Source organism: Spea bombifrons, chromosome 4 (genome assembly GCF_027358695.1).
Source record: "Spea bombifrons isolate aSpeBom1 chromosome 4, aSpeBom1.2.pri, whole genome shotgun sequence".
Taxonomy (NCBI): Eukaryota; Metazoa; Chordata; class Amphibia; order Anura; family Pelobatidae; genus Spea; species Spea bombifrons.
Genome location: NC_071090.1, coordinates 55,431,793 through 55,450,065, shown reverse-complemented (window position 1 = coordinate 55,450,065; position 18,273 = coordinate 55,431,793). Strand labels below are relative to the sequence as shown.

General features: G+C 40.4%; 1 protein-coding gene across 1 annotated transcript in view; it reads left to right on the top strand.

The window, feature by feature from the left end:
* Window positions 1-14,070, top strand: part of LOC128491186 (V-type proton ATPase subunit S1-like) — a 30,680-nt gene extending 16,610 nt beyond the window's left edge. The window contains exons 7-10 of the mRNA XM_053463411.1: window positions 4,912-5,150; window positions 5,521-5,574; window positions 12,569-12,812; window positions 13,613-14,070. Of these exons, the coding sequence (XP_053319386.1) occupies window positions 4,912-5,150; window positions 5,521-5,574; window positions 12,569-12,812; window positions 13,613-13,822 (747 nt within the window). The 3' untranslated portion in view covers window positions 13,823-14,070. The remainder of the gene's footprint in view (window positions 1-4,911; window positions 5,151-5,520; window positions 5,575-12,568; window positions 12,813-13,612) is intronic.
* Window positions 14,071-18,273: the final 4,203 nt, after the last annotated feature.

Genomic DNA, 18,273 nt, shown 5'->3' with positions numbered 1-18,273 from the left:
CATTCTAATGTAGTCATGCATGATTGCTATATTGGTTTCGGAAGTTTGATTTGATTCCTGGCTTATCTGCTTACTCTCTGTCTTACAATTTTGTAACATTCCTGGCTATCCTAACTACTCACTCTGTGTACCAAGCTAACTACCTGCTCTGCACACCTGACCTGGTTTTCAGTGGCACCTGTCCTGGCATTTGCCTGCAGCATTACCTATACAGGTATCGGGCTACTCTTTGTAGTGCTTTTGTACCCACCCTCAGAGACTATTTACATCTGCCTATACCTGAGACTCCTCACTGTTGGGATCATCGAAGTTCCTGTCTGCTTATCTTAACACTCAACACTTTGCTTGGTGTTTCAGGGCAAAGAACTCTTGCGGTGAGCGTTCCTGAGTCACGGCAGTCGTGACAGTCTATGCACTTATGAACAGTATGCTTAATTATATACCACCACCCCGAATAACTTCAGAGTGGTTTTAGCCGGTTACTGGGAGTTCTTGACTGTCACCAAGGTTCATGCACCATAGTTCTCCAGAAAAATGAAATGTTGGCTACTTTTTAACATTATTTATACACTCATTAGCAAGACTGTAGCTGATTTTCATATATTATCACTTTGTTTCATAAGATACCTATGGTGTATACACCGCACATTCCTATTTCGGTTCAGACTAGCTATGCATTAAGCAGATTGTGTGCTGTTGCTGATTGACTAGGTCTTTAGAGATGATATTTAAATAAACAATAATGAAATTCTACATGTAGACCAGCTTTTCAAAGTGTGACACTGAACTATAATTGTACACATACATATGCATGGATTTACAAGGAACGTATGCATAAAAGCTAATCCAGTTTAATTTGTGGCATTTTAGAATGCTATCAACTTTCACATGAGGTGTATTGTTTCATAAATCCACAGTACAGAACCAAATAATTATCTAGATTATTTTTAATCTAGTCTCACTATTTATTAATAGTGAGACTTTTGTCTCATTATGTGTCTATTACTTATCAGTGTTCCCATTATTTACAAGTTACAATGTTGTACCCACTAGGAAGTATAGATATGAGTAGTAAAGTAGATCAAGGGGTTCGGTCATTTTTTTTTTCAATACAAATCTATTAGTGGAAATAAAACCATTTCATCTAGTCTTTTATGTAGTCATGTACACCAATGAAGTAGAATATTCACAGAGTCACAGAAAAAACAAAGGCTAGGCAATGATCAAACTGTCTGGCTATGCAACTACTTTGAAAAATAGTTGTACATTTGGCAATCATTGCTCATGCATAGTTAAGTGGTTTGGAGTGTGTTTCATGTTAGCATGCTGAAAAATCCTGCGGGTCACCAGGTTCAACCTCTTCAGCAAGGCCAGATTAACAAGCTTTGGACCCTGGAGCAATTATACAGGAAATACCCTTTCTCTGGATTGCTTGCCTTTAGCAAGCTCTCTTTTTTCCCTTTTTTCTACTCTCTGCCTCTGGCAGTCTTTTTTCATTTTGTTCTATTTGTTGTGCAGTTTTCCGATCTGGTCTCATGTCATGTGGCAATTATCCTTCCTCACTGACACTGTGCGCTGAAAAGTGATATCATTTCTAGGGGCAATGTGCCCTGCCATTAATCTGGCCTTGCTCTTCAGATCTTCATCTTGTACGCATAGGACGATTTTATAAATGTTTGCATATTTTAAAAGTTACACTTGAATACCTCGTTGGAACATGTTAGTACCATATAATTATGTTTATAGAAATATTATATAATTATGAAATGGATAATGGAATTCATTGTATTCATTAATAAAAATAAGAGCCAAATATAGCCTATAAATATTAAGTTTAAGTCCAGTTCTAGATGTTATCACCCCAATCCATTTTAGATAGAATTATGTTTTTGCCACAACTATTTATAAAAAAAATTAAACAAAAACAATAGAATATATCCATGCTCAGAAGTTAAATAAATGTCAATTATTCTAGAACATCTAACGTTTCAAATTTTTTTTATTTATTATTGCCTTGCTCCACAAAACAATTTTTACTCAAATCTTTGAACATTAAAATAGTATGCTAACATTGATGAATTAAACAATAGGTGACACAGGTGTCCCATTAGATGATGTTTACATGTCCAATGGCAACATGTTAAGGTCTATTTATTGGCTAAACTAGCTTAGGTTAGGCAAGAATGTCATCCCATGGGTGTGGGTTGGCATAAAGAACATAGTTTCAGGTAACATGTTGGCTTTTTCAAGTTACAATTTAGAAATGTTCGTAGATGTGTAAGCCAGGCCTTCAATACTTCTTTAATCTGCATGAATTTCTGGTCCCGTTTATCCCTACAAGAACTCCAAAGAGATTGCCTCTTGCCCACCAAGACCACACTATTATATATTTTTATAGAGCGTGAGCAGATTCTGTAGTGCTAATTAACAATTAATCAAATTCAAATTTACAATATACAATTTGTTTATAAAATTAATGCATGTTAAGATATACTGGTACACAACGAGAAAAGCGTCCTACTTTTCTGAATTTGGATATTAAGGGGAAGTGAGATTTACTACTACAGATAATCACACACTTTTCAACCCTAAAAATCCCAATAAGCCCCAAATATTTTGTGAATTTGTGATTAGGCTTGGTTAAGATTAATAAATAAATAAGGCTCCCATTACTAGCAGTCCATTGTGTCAACCAATGCTGCGAAAATGTTTTCATAGTATTTATTTAATGGTTAGTATTCAAAAATTTATAAACAACTTTACTTTTAATGCATAACGGCATTAACCTCTCTTAATTAGTTGGCTGATGTGTGATTATTAATGGTTGGGTACTCTTTTTCTTGTCGCTGTAACTTTTCCCTCACTTGTTTGTATTTGTAATGATTAAAGCAGTGGTTAAAATGGAACATGTTGGTTAAAACTTAAGCTAATTGATAGCTTCTTGTACTGCTGGCATGTTACAGTAGAATGTACTGTATAGTAGGCATCGTTCTGCAGCTGATCGACCAGCTGAAACCAGAAGGGTGGAGGGTGTATTCCCTTCATTAAGCTTGTTAATATTGTTGAGTGTCCTTTATTCTGGTGGCACTGTACCTTCTGGATATAGTATTTACTTGGCTTACATTAAGCTGACCTATTGGTTACACTATGATTGAGTGAACACTATGTAGGACTGGTTCTCAGCAATAATATATGCAACTATGCAATGCGTGCATCTAATTGCATACCAAAATACAGATCAAGAAAGGACACTATTGGAGATGTGTACTAAGAGCAGTTTTGGGGGAAAATGGTTACAGTAATGTAATAAGAAGGGACGTTGCATTGGTTTCTATTGTGATTGTTAAACCTTAATGATGTATTGTATACATCATCCCTTTCTGACTTGTTTGTGTTCATGGGCAGAGTTTAAACACAGAAAGAACCCTAAAGTAAACGACATTTACATTTCAAATAAAACAGTATTAAAAATCCTTGTGGGACGTCTATGCCCCCAGCTAATGGCCATTGGGGATAAGAAAGGTTAGTGTGTTTAATTAAGAAAAAAAAAAACTTTAGGAGAGCCACAAAATCCCTTGCTTATTCTCTTCTTCCAATCTTGTCCTATGGGATGGAGGGTTGTACATACATAAAATAATACCACTAGACCTCCAAAACCAAAAGTATAATTAAATAGGTTAGAATTTTAAACCCCCATAAATTCTACACTATTAAGTTATACATTTGGATACTTTTGAATTTTTTCACTGAAAAAAAGGTGCAGTGATAACCCACTTGCATAGGTTTTGGGAGGAACAATATACCCTATATAGCCCCTACAAAAACCTGTGCATATGGGTTACCACCACTACACATATTTATTCAGCAGTTGCACCCACCTAGTGAAAGAATTCTAACCTAAATTGCAAAAAAGGTTTTTTTTTCAGTTTTAGGCCATTTTAAATCTCTCATCACATTGTGTTATATGAATTAATCAGGAAAAGCCCTACTTGTCAGAAAAAAACCCCAATGTGTAATTTGTGGTGCTACACTAAATAAAGAAAAGAGAAATCATGGCTGGACAATCAAACAGTAAAATACCTAAAATCCTCCAGTATGTAACTAACATATAGTCATGACATTTATGCCACTGTTTCAGTAAGTGTTTAACTTGGGAAACATGTTGGTCTTTAACTATTCATTCTTCATTGCCTAATTGTTTCCCAAAACAACACAATAAAGATGGTACAGCTACCCCCTGAAGTTGTATGTATACCCCCTGTATGACCGTGTTTGGATAACACTTGGAACACTTTTTTGCCCTGCCTTTCACACATCTTCCCACATTGTGCTGCAGGTTTTTTTTTGCACTCTGGAGAAGGATTCTAGGTGACAGTGCACTTATTTTCAACTCTGGCATGGGTTGGTTAGTTTACTAAACATAACCCATGTCCCTGTGCTCATGTCACTGGGTGACAGTGCACAAACTATTGTCTCAGAAACCTACAGTTCCTGGCACGGAAATTACGGTCAATTTGGGTCAGGCTACATAAGGCCTTGGTCAGAGTTTACAATTTCTCTCAGTGAAATGTCAATGTACTATATGCTGTCAGTAAAACACAACAATTAAAAACTATGCCTTGGAGCAAGTAACACATGGGGAAAAAAACATATTTACTAGAACTATTTATGCTCTTCCTTCTACAGCTTGTTAATGTAATGTGTAAAATCCAGGGCTTTTCTCAATATTAATGATTATACCTTAATTAAATTATTATATATTAACTTATTATCATTATTTGTATTATCATTATTGTGTGGTAATAGAGGGTAAGCTTGAGTCCTCTGTACCTAATGTTGTCAGTTCTAGTTTTGTCATACCGCATGTATATATGACAGTGTTCTTTCTAATGAAATTATATTGTTCCCTAGGTTTTTAAAACTTTTGACCAGGCGCCAACATTAGGACGACAACTCCTGTCCACAGATACTACTGCTCCATATCCACCATTAAATGTGACAAATGAAAATGGCACCACCTGCATTTTGATTTATGCTAAAACATTTTCCCTTAAATCAAACAGTACAAAAACTTTTGATCTCACCAATGCTACATTCATATCCCAAACGGCACAAACAAACTCATCGGTGTGTTCTGCCTCCAACACCACGTAAGTGACCCTATGACATATATAAAGCACTTAATTTTGGTTTCCTGTGAATATAATGTCAGGTTAAGATCAGGGGTGCAACTTAGGCACATGCAGCCCTTGTGGTACCGTGGGCCTTGTGACCATAACAGGGACCTCTCCTGTTTTTTTTTATTGTCTCATTTCAAAATAATATACTCTCTATGAAGCATAATATACTCTGTATGTTTAATACATTTGTAAGTGTTACATAAAAAGCTAAGAATGCGTTTTTGTTTTTTACTTTGCAGACACTAATAGCTTTTGACATACTTTTTCCTTAAGTGAGACTCTTTCTATCTAAAGCTGTGAGGTACCAACCTATAAAATGTGTGTGGTTTTTTTTTTTTAGATTGTCTTTACTGTATATGTCACCTGGAAATGGATTAAGCAGCCTAGAAATAAGGTAATATTTTTTAACATTGTCAGGCATGTTTGAGGTCAATTAGTTGTTTAAGTCAATATATACTAATGGTTAATCAATAAATGTCCCATTACGGGGGCGTGGCCGGACTCCAGCAAAGATGGACGCATAAGCTTTGAGCTCCCGTGCGCCCTGCCAGAAATTAGCTTCTGTAGCACGCTTGCTCGCCGAAATGGGTAAAACCCACAAGGTTCCGGGCACCCCAAAGCCATCTGGTTCGAAAGAGAGAACCCTTACCTCGGTTCGCTCGTTCTTTCAGCCGCCATCGGATCCGGATTCCCGCGACTCCTTTTCGAGGCCTGCTTCAGAACCGGGTAGCCCCGGCAGTGCAGTGGCGGGAACGGTTTGCCTTCAGTCTTCTGCAGCTTCTGCTGTTCCCTCGGATTCGTCATGGCAGAGGAAGTTGGAATCTTTACCTACGAGGGAAGATATTTCAGATATTATTGAACGCGCTACCCAGGGCATTCGCTCCAGTCTCACCGCTATCCAGGGGGACATCCGCCATATTGGGGACCGCGTGGCCGCCCTGGAGGATGAACAGCCTAAGATTTGCCATACTGTGGACTCCCTCTCAAAGCAGGTGCGGGACCAGTCCTCCATCTTGTCGCATCTCTCGAGGAAACTTGAGGATATCGATAACAGGGGTAGGAGGAATAACCTACGGGTACGAGGCCTCCCGGAATCTGTTCTTCATGCGGATCTACAATCGACCCTGCAGGAGATCTTTAATAACATATTGCAGCGGCCCACCGACACCGTTATCGAATTTGATAGGGCGCATAGGGCTCTTCGGCAGAAACCGATGGGCTCGGCCCCACCGCGTGATGTGATCTGCTGCCTGCGGTGCTACCCGCTCAAGGAGGAGATTGTCCGCGCTTGCCGAGTTACTACAACCCTCTCGTGGGAATCACATACGCTTGCCATCTATCAAGACCTGTCTCCCGCGACTCTACGTGCCAGGCGCTTTCTACGACCGGTTACCCTGGCATTGCGCGAAGCTCATATCCCATACCAGTGGGGCTTTCCGTTCGCGCTCATCGTGCGCAGGGGACCGAATACTCACCTCATCCGCCATTTCGCAGATGTGCAGCCTTTCGTTGAGGCGTTGGATCTCCCGACCTGCGAGGTGGAGGATTGGGAACCCGCGTTTCTGTTGCCTACATCCTCTGCGGACTCTGCCGGGGAGTGGATCCCGAGACCTCAGCGACGAAAGCGGCATCGCCGTGTGGAGGACTCCTGTCCTTAAGCCCGATTTGGATGTGGGCACTCACCTGCTATTTTGCCGAGACTGCTCCGCCGTTCGCACCACCTTCCCTCGCGAGTATCCTTTTCATCGGGGAGCTGTCCCGTTGCGTTTAGTTTTACCTACTTGATCGTGAGACATTCCGCCGTTCTATTGCGCCGTTTTTATTGTTTTATTGCTTTATTTTGTCATTTCACATAGTCACTGCTGCGCAGGCAGTCCGCCTGGGGGTCTCGGTGTTTATACTTACTTGAACCTTGGTTCTATAATGCTGCGGCTAGAGTTATGTATGTGGTCAGGGTGCGCGGCTCTGCTTCCGTTCATTTTTGGTGCTGTTTTCTTTTCCGTTTTTCCGCATTTTCGTACTGCCTTTTTTTGTTGGCGGTTACCCCCGGAGCCTGCTCGCTTCCCTCCCCTGTGGGGTGAAGTTGCAGTTTCGGACCTCACGGAGGTCATTGGCTCAGTATTCGATGCCTAGGCATCCAGAGTCTGTGCTTATGTTTTCTTTTTTGGCTCGAGACTCTGTTTTCTGTTATTATTTCATGTTTTGCTGTTTTGTTATTATGTACTCCGGGTTCGGTATGCATGCAAGGGGTTCCCCCGGATGTCCATTAGATGGCGCTTGATTTAGTGCGGGTCACGTCCCTGAATGTCAGGGGTTTGAATAAGCCCCAGCAGCGGTCCAAACTACTACACATATTACATTCCTATCGCACACATATAGCATTTTTACAGGAAACTCATTATAAATCCCCTAAAGAATTTAAACTCACAAATAATCGTTATACACACGCTTTTTTTTCTAGCTCACCGGTTTCCAAAACCAAAGGTGTTGCTATTCTCCTCCACAAATCGCTCTCTTTTCGGTTGCTGGACATCTGGAGGGACTCTGACGGCAGGGCCCTTTTTCTGAAGGGTTATATCGGTAATCAAAAAGTTACGCTTGGTAATATTTACGCCCCAAACATTGATCAACCCATGTTTCTTAGTAAAATGTTGGCTGCCTTGGGTGATTTTTGTGAGGGCCTTACGGTTTTTGGGGGGGATCTTAACATGACCCTGGATCCAACTAAGGATTCCTCGGCCCGCTCTTCGCATATTCCTTTCTCTAAAATTAAGAGGGTCAAAAAATGGCTACATTTAAACCAACTGGTGGACGTCTGGCGGGCGCAACATCCTACGACTAAAGATTTTACTTTTTATTCCCATCCACATGATAGGTACTCCAGAATTGATGCTCTATTTCTTTCCCATTATCATCTGCCACAACTTCAATCTACTGAAATTGGCATACAATCATTTAGTGATCATGCGCCGGTCCATTTAACTTTACGTTTTACTGACGCGCCCCCCAGGCCGTGGAATTGGAGGCTTAATGAGAACATTTTGAACGATCCCGTGTATGCCTCGGAGTTATTGACTCACCTCCGTAATTACTTTACGGAAAATGTCTCGGATGCTATTCCATATCCTACGGTCTGGGAGGCCCATAAGGCGGTTATTAGAGGCCATTTAATCAAAATTGGCTCTAAAATTAAACATTCCAAACGGGCTCAGGTTCTCTCCCTCACGAAGCGGATTCATCAATTGGAGCAATCTCACAAGTCTACCTTGGCGGCAGACATACTACCCCAATTACAATCCCTGAGACACCAATTGGCCTCCCTTTTAGATACAAGGGTGAAGCATACTTTCCTCTTGACAAGGAAACTATTCTATGAATGGGGTGACAAACCCGGTAAGTTGTTGGCTAGAGCTCTCCGAACTCAAAGGGCAGCCTCTTTTATACCCAAAATTAGGGATCATGGTGGAGCTCTTCATCATGACTCTGCTAAAATTGCGGATTGTTTCCATGCCTATTATAAGGCGCTCTATACTCTACCCTCTCCGATGGGTTCTGATCCTGCTTATCGGGCCTCCATAGATGAGTATCTCTCCAGGTATCTGCCACAACGTCTCCCCGCTTTAGCTAGGGAAGCCCTCGATGCACCCGTTACTGCTGAAGAGGTGGCTGCAGCTTTACGGCTGACTCCAAATGGGAAGGCTCCTGGGCCGGATGGCTTCACGGTGCGCTATTATAAACATTTTCTGCCGGTTTTGGGCCCACAGCTGGTGAATTTGTTTAACGCGCTGGCCTCTAATGCCCAATTAGACCCTCACACTAACCTAGCGTATATTTCGGTTATCCACAAACCAGGTAAAGATCCCGAACAATGTTCGAGTTATCGCCCCATCTCCTTAATCAATACAGATGTGAAATTGTTGGCGAAGGTTATGGCTCTGCGTCTTCAGCCTTTCATTCCCTCTTTAATACACAAGGACCAGGTTGGCTTTGTCCCTGGGAGGGAGGCCAGAGACAATACGATTCGGATTCTTAATCTCCTTACACATGCCCATGTTACCAAGACACCCATGGCCCTCATTTCTATGGACGCCGAAAAGGCGTTCGATAGGGTCGCCTGGACGTTTTTGTTTAGGGTTATGGAGGTGATTGGCATTGGAGGCAATTTTCTGTCCCTTGCGCGGGTGCTGTATTCTAACCCCTCTGCTCGGGTGAGGGTTAATGGAATTTTCTCGGATAGACTTTGCCTTGCTAATGGCACGAGACAGGGTTGCCCGCTATCCCCACTCTTGTTCATATTGGCAATGGAACCTCTGGCCCAGGCACTCCGTGCTAATACGGATATTGTGGGTTGTGAGGTTTCCGGGATCACTCATAAGGTGGCAATCTATGCCGACGATCTTTTGTGCATCGTCCGGGAACCATTGTCCTCCCTCCAACATATTTCTAGCGCTTTGATCGAATATGGTGCCCTGTCAAATTTTAAGGTTAATATTCAAAAGTCCGAAATTGTAGGGCTTAATGTGTCAGACGCTGTCCGGCATCAGATATCTAGCACTTTCCCATTTAAATGGCAGGCTAAGGCCATTAAATACCTGGGTCTGTGGATTCCCGCGGACCTTTCCTTACTTTTTTCTCTAAATTACGATGCGTTGTTGACGTCTGTAACCGCTGACTTACGCACTTGGGCGGTACCGCATATTTCCTGGTTCGGTCGTATTGCGGTCCTGAAAATGAATATCCTTCCCAGATTCCTCTATCTTTTCCAGTCCCTCCCTATTTTCCTACCGCAATCCTACTTCCACTCCTGTCGTAGGGTTTTCATGAAATTTGTGTGGGGTGCCCGCACATCGCGTCTCTCCTATCAGCACCTCATTAGGCCCAAGGCTAAGGGGGGCATGGGCTTGCCCCATCTTGAGTCCTACTGGAGGGCCTCTCACCTGCGTAGAGTGGTGGAGTGGTCCCTGGGGGTGCCGAAGTTGTGGCTCTCGTTGGAGGCTTCTTTCTTCGTGGGACACATCTCGGTTGCCCCCTGGCTGCCAACTCGTCATAGGGTGCTGACTGTCCGCTCTCATCCCACCATCTCCGCGACCTTGTTGGTCTTTCGGAGATTGGCGGACAAACAGGTTCTGACCACTGTCCCTGGCCCCCTTTTTCCACTAATGCATAACCCGGTACTTACCTTGTGTGTTCGACATGATCTGTTGAAATTGTTGAAACCCAAACAGTCGAGCACCCTTCGTATCTGCCATGTACTTAAAGGTACCGCTTTCCGGCCTCTGTCGGATTTGGTCTCACCGGATACCCAGTCTTTTCGTCTATCCTTCCTGTATCACCAGCTAAAACACTACCTGGGTACACTGTTACCTAACCCCCAAATTAGTAGGGATTTAACGGCTTTTGAGGTTTTATGTGATGCTGGTTCTGAACCGTCCCACCTTCTTTCTCAACTTTACGCCCTCCTCTTGGAGAGTCGGGTTACCTCGAAACCCTTCTTTCTCAGTTTGTGGGAGAGGGATCTTCAGTTAACTTTTACGGATCCCGAATGGGATGTGTTGATTGGTCTGGTTCATAAGAGTTCCCTCTCCACTAGACTCCAGGAGTGTTCTTATAAACTCCTTTCCCGGTGGTACAGGGTGCCAGCTGAGCTACACATCTTCCTTCCGCAGGTCTCGCCTCTTTGTTGGAGGTGTGGCCTTGCTGCAGGTACCTTTATCCATCTGTGGTGGGAGTGTGCTGATGTTCGTCCGTTCTGGCGTGCAGTGGTTGGGGTTATAAGGGACCTTACCGATCCAAACTTTGTGGCGTCCCCGGCTGCCCTATTATTTCATCATACTCGAGTTCCGCCTGGTTCGTACAGGCGTTCTCTGACGATTCACTTGGTGCAGGCGGCGAAGTCAATTATTCCTCGGTTCTGGAAACAGAGGGGACCTCCCCCGATTGCCGCATGGGTAGCTAGGGTGAATTTTATAATGCAAATGGAAGATCTGGTGGCCTCCTCTCAGGGCAAGGAATACAATAATGATATTAAATGGCTCCCCTGGGTTAGGTTCACGGCCTCACACGCATTCACGGCGATTTGTACTACCCAAGTTCAGGCGGCGCCCGATTAAATTAAATTTGTGTTTGCTCTCATTGTGGCCCCGTCTGGGATTTTACTTACCTGCATTTCCATGCTCAGTGTCCCGACGACTGGTTGTGCATGTCTTCCTGGAGTACTGTGTTCTTATTGTTTTGTGTTTTTATTTTTGTTTTTGTTTCCAATGCTCTCTGTACTAATAATGTTCTGGAATGCCGGCTGTCATGTATTACTGTTATCTGTATTTTCGGGTTGCTCCAGTTCTGCCCGGCTGGATGTTATCTTAGGAGTCTGCCGGACTCTGGTATGCCGTTTTAATACGCAATGCTATGGCTGGATTTTTGTCTCTCATTCTGATTGTTGTTCTGGGAGTTGTCTCCCGAATTGACTCTTTATTTGTATGCCATATGTTTTGTATGTATACTTGCTTCAATAAACGGAGATTTGGATAAAAAATATAAATGTCCCATTACAAATAAATTAGATTGATTAAAGTAAATGAGCACCAATTCCTAACTTACATCTCTAGAAAGCAAATAAATAGAAACTTTATGAAATATAATAATGAATATAAAATAACACCACATAACACCTGAAGAAAACAACCTTTTAGACCATTTAATATATGCATAAACAGTTGTGACCAAACCCCCCCCACTATACTGCAATTGGCATACACATTATATATATATATATATATATATATATATATATATATATATAATGTGTGTGTGTGTGTGTGTGTGTGTGCGTGTGTGTGTGTGTAGACAGTGATCTGGAGCAGACTGGGCTAGGAATACTGTTTGACTGTTGAACAGAATGACTGATAGAGGAGAGTCCAGCCACCGTCAAAACCCTCTCCATCAGTGCTTCCTCAGTCCCATTACACTGACTGAGTTTGAGCCATTTCCTTCCGCTCAAACACAGGCAGCTTGTGAGGACCATGAGGGAGCACCAGAATAGACCTCTCACCAGCTGCTGAATAACCATGGATGAGCCCCTTCCTGAAGGTAGGGAAGCTGGAAGGAAGACATATTATATATTTGAAGCAGAAATTGCTCATACATTTATACAGTGACATATAAACAATCACAGCAAGAATTGCTGTGAATTGAGATTACATCCGTGTAGTGATGTTTGAAAGGAAAAGCAAATCAAAGCACTACAGCATTGACCTGTTTCAACTAACTTGTTGGGTTAAGAAAACCAGATTGTGTCTCTTAGCCATCCAAGAACGAGGATGGATGTATCTTTATAGTACAGACCAACAAATCTATTTGATTTTACTTACGATATTTGCTTATATTTTTAGGTTTTATATGACCAACAAGTTCTACACTGGGTCTGCTAGAGACTGGTTCAAATTAGAACAAGTCATGATAATCCCCAACCAAGAAATGGAGAAAAATGCTACTTTCCGAACAACATATGCTTCAGCTCCAGCAGAGTATTCATATCATTGCCAGCAGGTTGGAACGAGTTCCCTCCATGCAGAAATCTTTGTTCCAAACAATGAAGCAGCAAAATACTGGGAAATATTCCTTTATGAATTCCAGGTGAGTAAAGAACATTTAGAATGTTAGTTTTTATATAATATTTCTATTATTCCATCTTGAATACTAAAGGTCTGCACATAGACTCCTTGGCTGTTACTACCCACACAACCACCCACTCAGTAACTGTTTGTTTAGGAACATTCCAGCTTTAGTGCCAACTTTACTTAGATATACCAGGAAATAATGTAACCCAGAACCTGTCTATCCTATAGTTACTTATTAGTTTATTCATTTTCAATTTCTCCTAAATGCAAATTAAGCAAACATTTTACACTTTATCATCACAGACCTAGTAGTTACAACAACATTTAGGGTAAGCAGTAATTTCAGAATGGTAAAATGAGAATTAATGCTCCTTGAGCACAGTCAGAATTCTAATCTGAGGCTATGTGTAACAATATATGGTATTGTGATCTCCGGGGGGAAATCATGAATCATGTATCTTAAATGACAGTGTCATTCACAGTGTTAGTGTAATAAAAGGTTAGATTCACATGATAAATTAGAAGACTGGTTAAGAAATAATGCAGATATAATTGCTGATTTATACTAAATAGCTGTGAGATCCTGCATTCATTTTGTCTCTAAAGTGTTGAGGGATTTCAATCTTGCTGAGTGAAATAATTATTTACTGGCTTGACTGGCTGGAAATTTGTGTTATTTTATTTGACTATGCAATATTGACTAATAGTCAATAGCAAAAATGAATGCTATGACTTCAAATGTTATTCAGAATAAGGTTTAGAAATAGTTCTGTTATATAATCTCACTTTGTTTTCAACATCTTTTGTTTGTTACAGATACAGGGATTCCATATCAAGAACAACCTTTTTTCTTATGCAAGTGACTGTTCATCTTTTTTTACCCCTGCAATATGGATGGGCCTCGTATCCTCCATTATTTTACTATGGATCCTGTCATACGGACTCTTCATGATAATGCAGCTAACTACAAATGATAGATTTGATGATCCAAAGGGCAAACCATTGTCTGTTCCTCAGACAGAGTAGAATTTTTGTCTTTAGTTTCCTTGGCCTTTCTAAGAAAAAATAAAATCTTATATACATATTTCAGTGCTTACCGTACTTTAAACTGATAGTTTGGTACTTCTAATACCCAATATTAGTCAAACTTTAAGATATAGGTTAACATAGGTTCACAAATATTCCTGACTTCTTAGCAGTTTTATGAATCTTTTGTTTCATGTTTCAGACTTATAGTAAATTGTAATAAATTGTAATAAATGTAACACAATCTATGAACACATCTCATTCCTTTTTGGAATTGGAATTTGAGGGGGAATATCAACTTTTGTCACAGACTGAAAAAGTTGCACATCTTGGTCATGTTTTAATCATGGTTGATAAATTACTCAGACATTAACTGGAATACTGAAACAAGTAGTTCAGGAAAGGGGATCAATTTTTGAGCCTGTTAAAAGACTGCTTCGTGTCACAATTAGTAAAAACACCATCAAGAAAAGACAGCTGTCCATATCTGCTGATAATTAACTATGTAGAGTGTTTATCATATATTTAAGTAAGGTGGTAAATTGGGGAACATTTACCATAACATGGTGAAATTTGAGATTAATTCACCCAAGCAAACCCGTAGAGGCACCACAAAATCACTAGTGCACTGGAATGAAACATGGAATTTGAAAAGAACCCCATCTAGTCTGCCCATTTTTCTTGATGTAAAGACTCAGTCCTTGGTCCTATCTTTGATTCAGGGTAGCTTTATACCTATCCCGTGTATGTTTCAATTCCCTCACTGCATTAGCCTGTATGACCACTGATATTAGGCTGTTCCATTTACCCACCGCACAGTAAAGTAAAACTTCCTTACATTACATCTAAACCTCAGATGCTTTAGTTTTTGACTATGACCTCTTGCTCTAATATTTCTCCTCCTTTAAAATAAACTTGTTAAATCTCTTTAAGAATTTAAATGTTTCAGTTGTATCTCCTCTTGTTTTTCTTTTTTTCTATAAGCAATACAGATATAGAGAGAGGTTAAAGTAGCCTCCTGGATAACAAATGACAGCAAGACAACCCCCCCCAAAAAAAACCTAAACCCATTAATGACAAAAAATGACAAGTAACAACATTTAATCTAATAATATCATTAGTAACAGTCAGTATGGCTCTATGAAGTACAGATTTTGTCAGACTAACTTAATTGTATTCTATAAAAAAGGTAAGCAAAAATATACATGGGTAGACACAACTTGTTTGGATTTTTCAAAAACATTTGATACAGTTTCTCAAAGGTTACTGTACAAATTAAAAAGTAGTAACAAGACGTTCTTCCCTGCAAGGGGATTTGATCAAATTAGATGACTGTGCAGCCAAGTGGCTGATGAGATTTAATGTTGCTAAATGTGTAAATTATACCTTAAATGAGGTTCATCATTAAATGTAAGTACTTGGGAAAATAAACTTAGCAATTGCAAAAAAATGTCAAGGCAGCTACTGCAAGGGTAAGTAAAAAATTTTCATGTATAAAAGAGGTATTGACTCACGTGAGGAAAATATAATTTAGCTTCAATGTCGGACCAGCCCTTTGTGAAGAATCTTGGACCAACCTGGGGCAGCCCACCCCTGTGTGCTAATGTGGCACTCTCACATTCAAGGGTGCTCACATCTGGAGGGAAAGCTGCAATTGTGGTAAAGTGGTGAGTGAGGGAAAGAAAGAGAGGGTAAGGGAGGAAGTATGCATGAATGCTGTATGTAGATGGCACTGTTAAGCTGTTTGGGGACAAAGATGTCAGAGACAAGCTATTTGGGCACACAGATGGCACAGTTAAGCTGTTTGGGGACAAAATGGTACTGTTAAGATGTTAAGGGACAAAGATGGCACTGTTAAGATCTTTGTAAGGATGTGCTCTATGCATGGCACAAATGGTGTGTGAATGTACAGTAACATCGGTTGCTGTTACACAAACCATGCTCATATCATAGAATGACCATGTGCTAATTCAACCAATTTGTGATCCTTCAAGTATAGTTGGCATAGATGGCTAACCTTGGTAAAACAAGATACATTTGCACTTTTCATTATTTTAATTAAATATTATGATTTCTTAAAATAATAGACAAAACATTTGAAATGGTGCACAAAATATACAATTAGGTACTCTGTATCCACGCTTAATATACAGAAAGAAAGAGGTGGTGCTCAAAGAGGAAAAGATGGAGCCTAAAGCGGAGGGGGTGGGACCAAAAGACAAAAGGGTGGAGTTTACAGAATAAGGAGTGGAAGGGGTGGGGCAAATAAACATTGAGGGACGCATGAGTTTAGTCAGGCCAAGGGCAGCACAAAAACTAAATACATCACTGAACAGGACTCCACAAAGAACAAGTGGTCATCCATTCAGATGCATTCGGCCAAATACATCTCCATGCATGTGATATACTCAACTCCAGATATTAATGAAGACTGACACAAAGATTCTTCGTGTTGTGCATCTTCGTCTTCGTGTACGTTTTGCCGCCGCCATGTTCGTTTCTTCGGTATTCTGGCTGAACAAGGAAAACACACCCTTCGTGTTCGTTTTCATGTTCGCCCGAATGTGAATGCACAAGTCTAATATATATATATATATGTAGAAATAGCACAATGAAAAGAAATGATTAAAAACATTTCAAGTAATACTACTCTTTACTTGAGTTTAAAATTGAGGAAAGTAAAATTGAAAACTTTCTGCAAAGGAAAAGAGAAAAATCCATACAAACATTAACAGGGAAAACATGGCTGCCTTTAGGTTAGGTAAGAGGCAGGTGCCCAGGGTTTCTCTGAGGCCCACACCTATATGATCACTGGAGCTTAAACCATAAAGCTGTAAAATATAATACTTTAATTCGTATGTGCAAGTTGTGGATGCTGTGGAGTAATAGACAGTTAAATACACATTGTTTTTGAAATCTGAGTCTCTGCAGTGTTTCTGAGCCAAAGGTTATAGAGACAAAACATGTCTGTATACAACCACGTGCTCAGGAAATTTAGTTTCCTACAGTACTGCAAGTATCTAGGAAGAGCTGGAACCACTACGTTTTGATGAGTTAAATAGTGATCGTTTGACTTTTTTCATTAAAAACATGTTGTGCTTCTTGTAAGGATTAAATAACACATTGACAGGTTCAACATCGGCACTAATAAATACTGCTCAGAGCCAGACCAGTATTATCAACCAATGTTTAGATTTGCCACACAACAGGCATGCACACTCAATAAAAAAATATATATAGTTTGAGTGGAAGGAACATTTTAAGGCATAGAGTGCAATGCTTTACAGAATTCCTGAGAATTAAAAGCTGTGAGTCCAAACCATGACCACAAGAGCAATTGTGAATGTGAACATTTGTAGTACATGCCCATTGCCCTTTAATCAGGTAGTTTGCTAATAAAAAGGTGACTGAATTCCAGAACTGTGTATCATCCATGTCCCTGCCACTGCAACAAAGTCAATTTGTACAGGTGCATCTTAAAGGGTAGATAAATTTATCAGCCCCCATCAGAAGTGGCAGAGAATAATATAGTAAGAGAATTTAAACATGCATGGAAAGGGCATAGAGCTATCCTGAATGTAAGACAAGTCCAAGGACTGATAAGGGTCTGAGTCTCTACATCAAGAAAAATGGGCAGATCCATTTTAAAATAGGCCATAATAAAATAGGCCATAATAAATCAGAAGCTTTGGGTGACTACACTGAGACACTCTATTGCTTACCATCAAGCAGTATGAGAACGTCTTAAGGTGTTTGTCTAGTAATATTTAAATTAAATGTCCTAGTTATACAATTGGTGGATGATCAGAGTTGTAAACTATTAATAACATGGAAGCAGTAAGTTAACCCCTTGACAACAATTGACGTGCCAGGCAAGTCAGGGGGTTAAACGAGTGTAGAAATCAACTCAATCAACTATTGTTTTCTTCGCTCAGCCAGTGCTGCTGCAATGGCTCGACATCAAGGCATTCAGCAACACTAAAAAAAGTAGGGGAAACCGTTCGACCACTAAAAGGAGCAATCATATCAACCATATTGAAAGTCTGTATGCCTTTCAAATATGGCGGTGCCCCGCGGCTAAAACAAAGTGCTTACGAGACGATCAACGATTCTAAAAAAGTCTGGTTTTGTACCCTACATTGTCTCAACTAGTGCTTGGGGTGATTACAAAGGGTAAACCCCTTGTGCAATTGAGCTTTCAGCTACAAGGAAGATCTCTTGGGTGGAGCTACTCAGTCTGAATATGGGTCTCCTTCACAGAGCTGTCAGAGGTTCAGTCTAGGTATTGCAGCCAACCATGCCGGTCAATGGAACCCAGGCCACTAATCACTATATGATCAATAAAATAAAAATAAAAAATATTTTAAAAATTTACATTTTAAATAGTAAAAAATATATAATTAAATGTAAAAGTAAAAAGATCCCAATGCCATCACCATAAATCCAGCTCA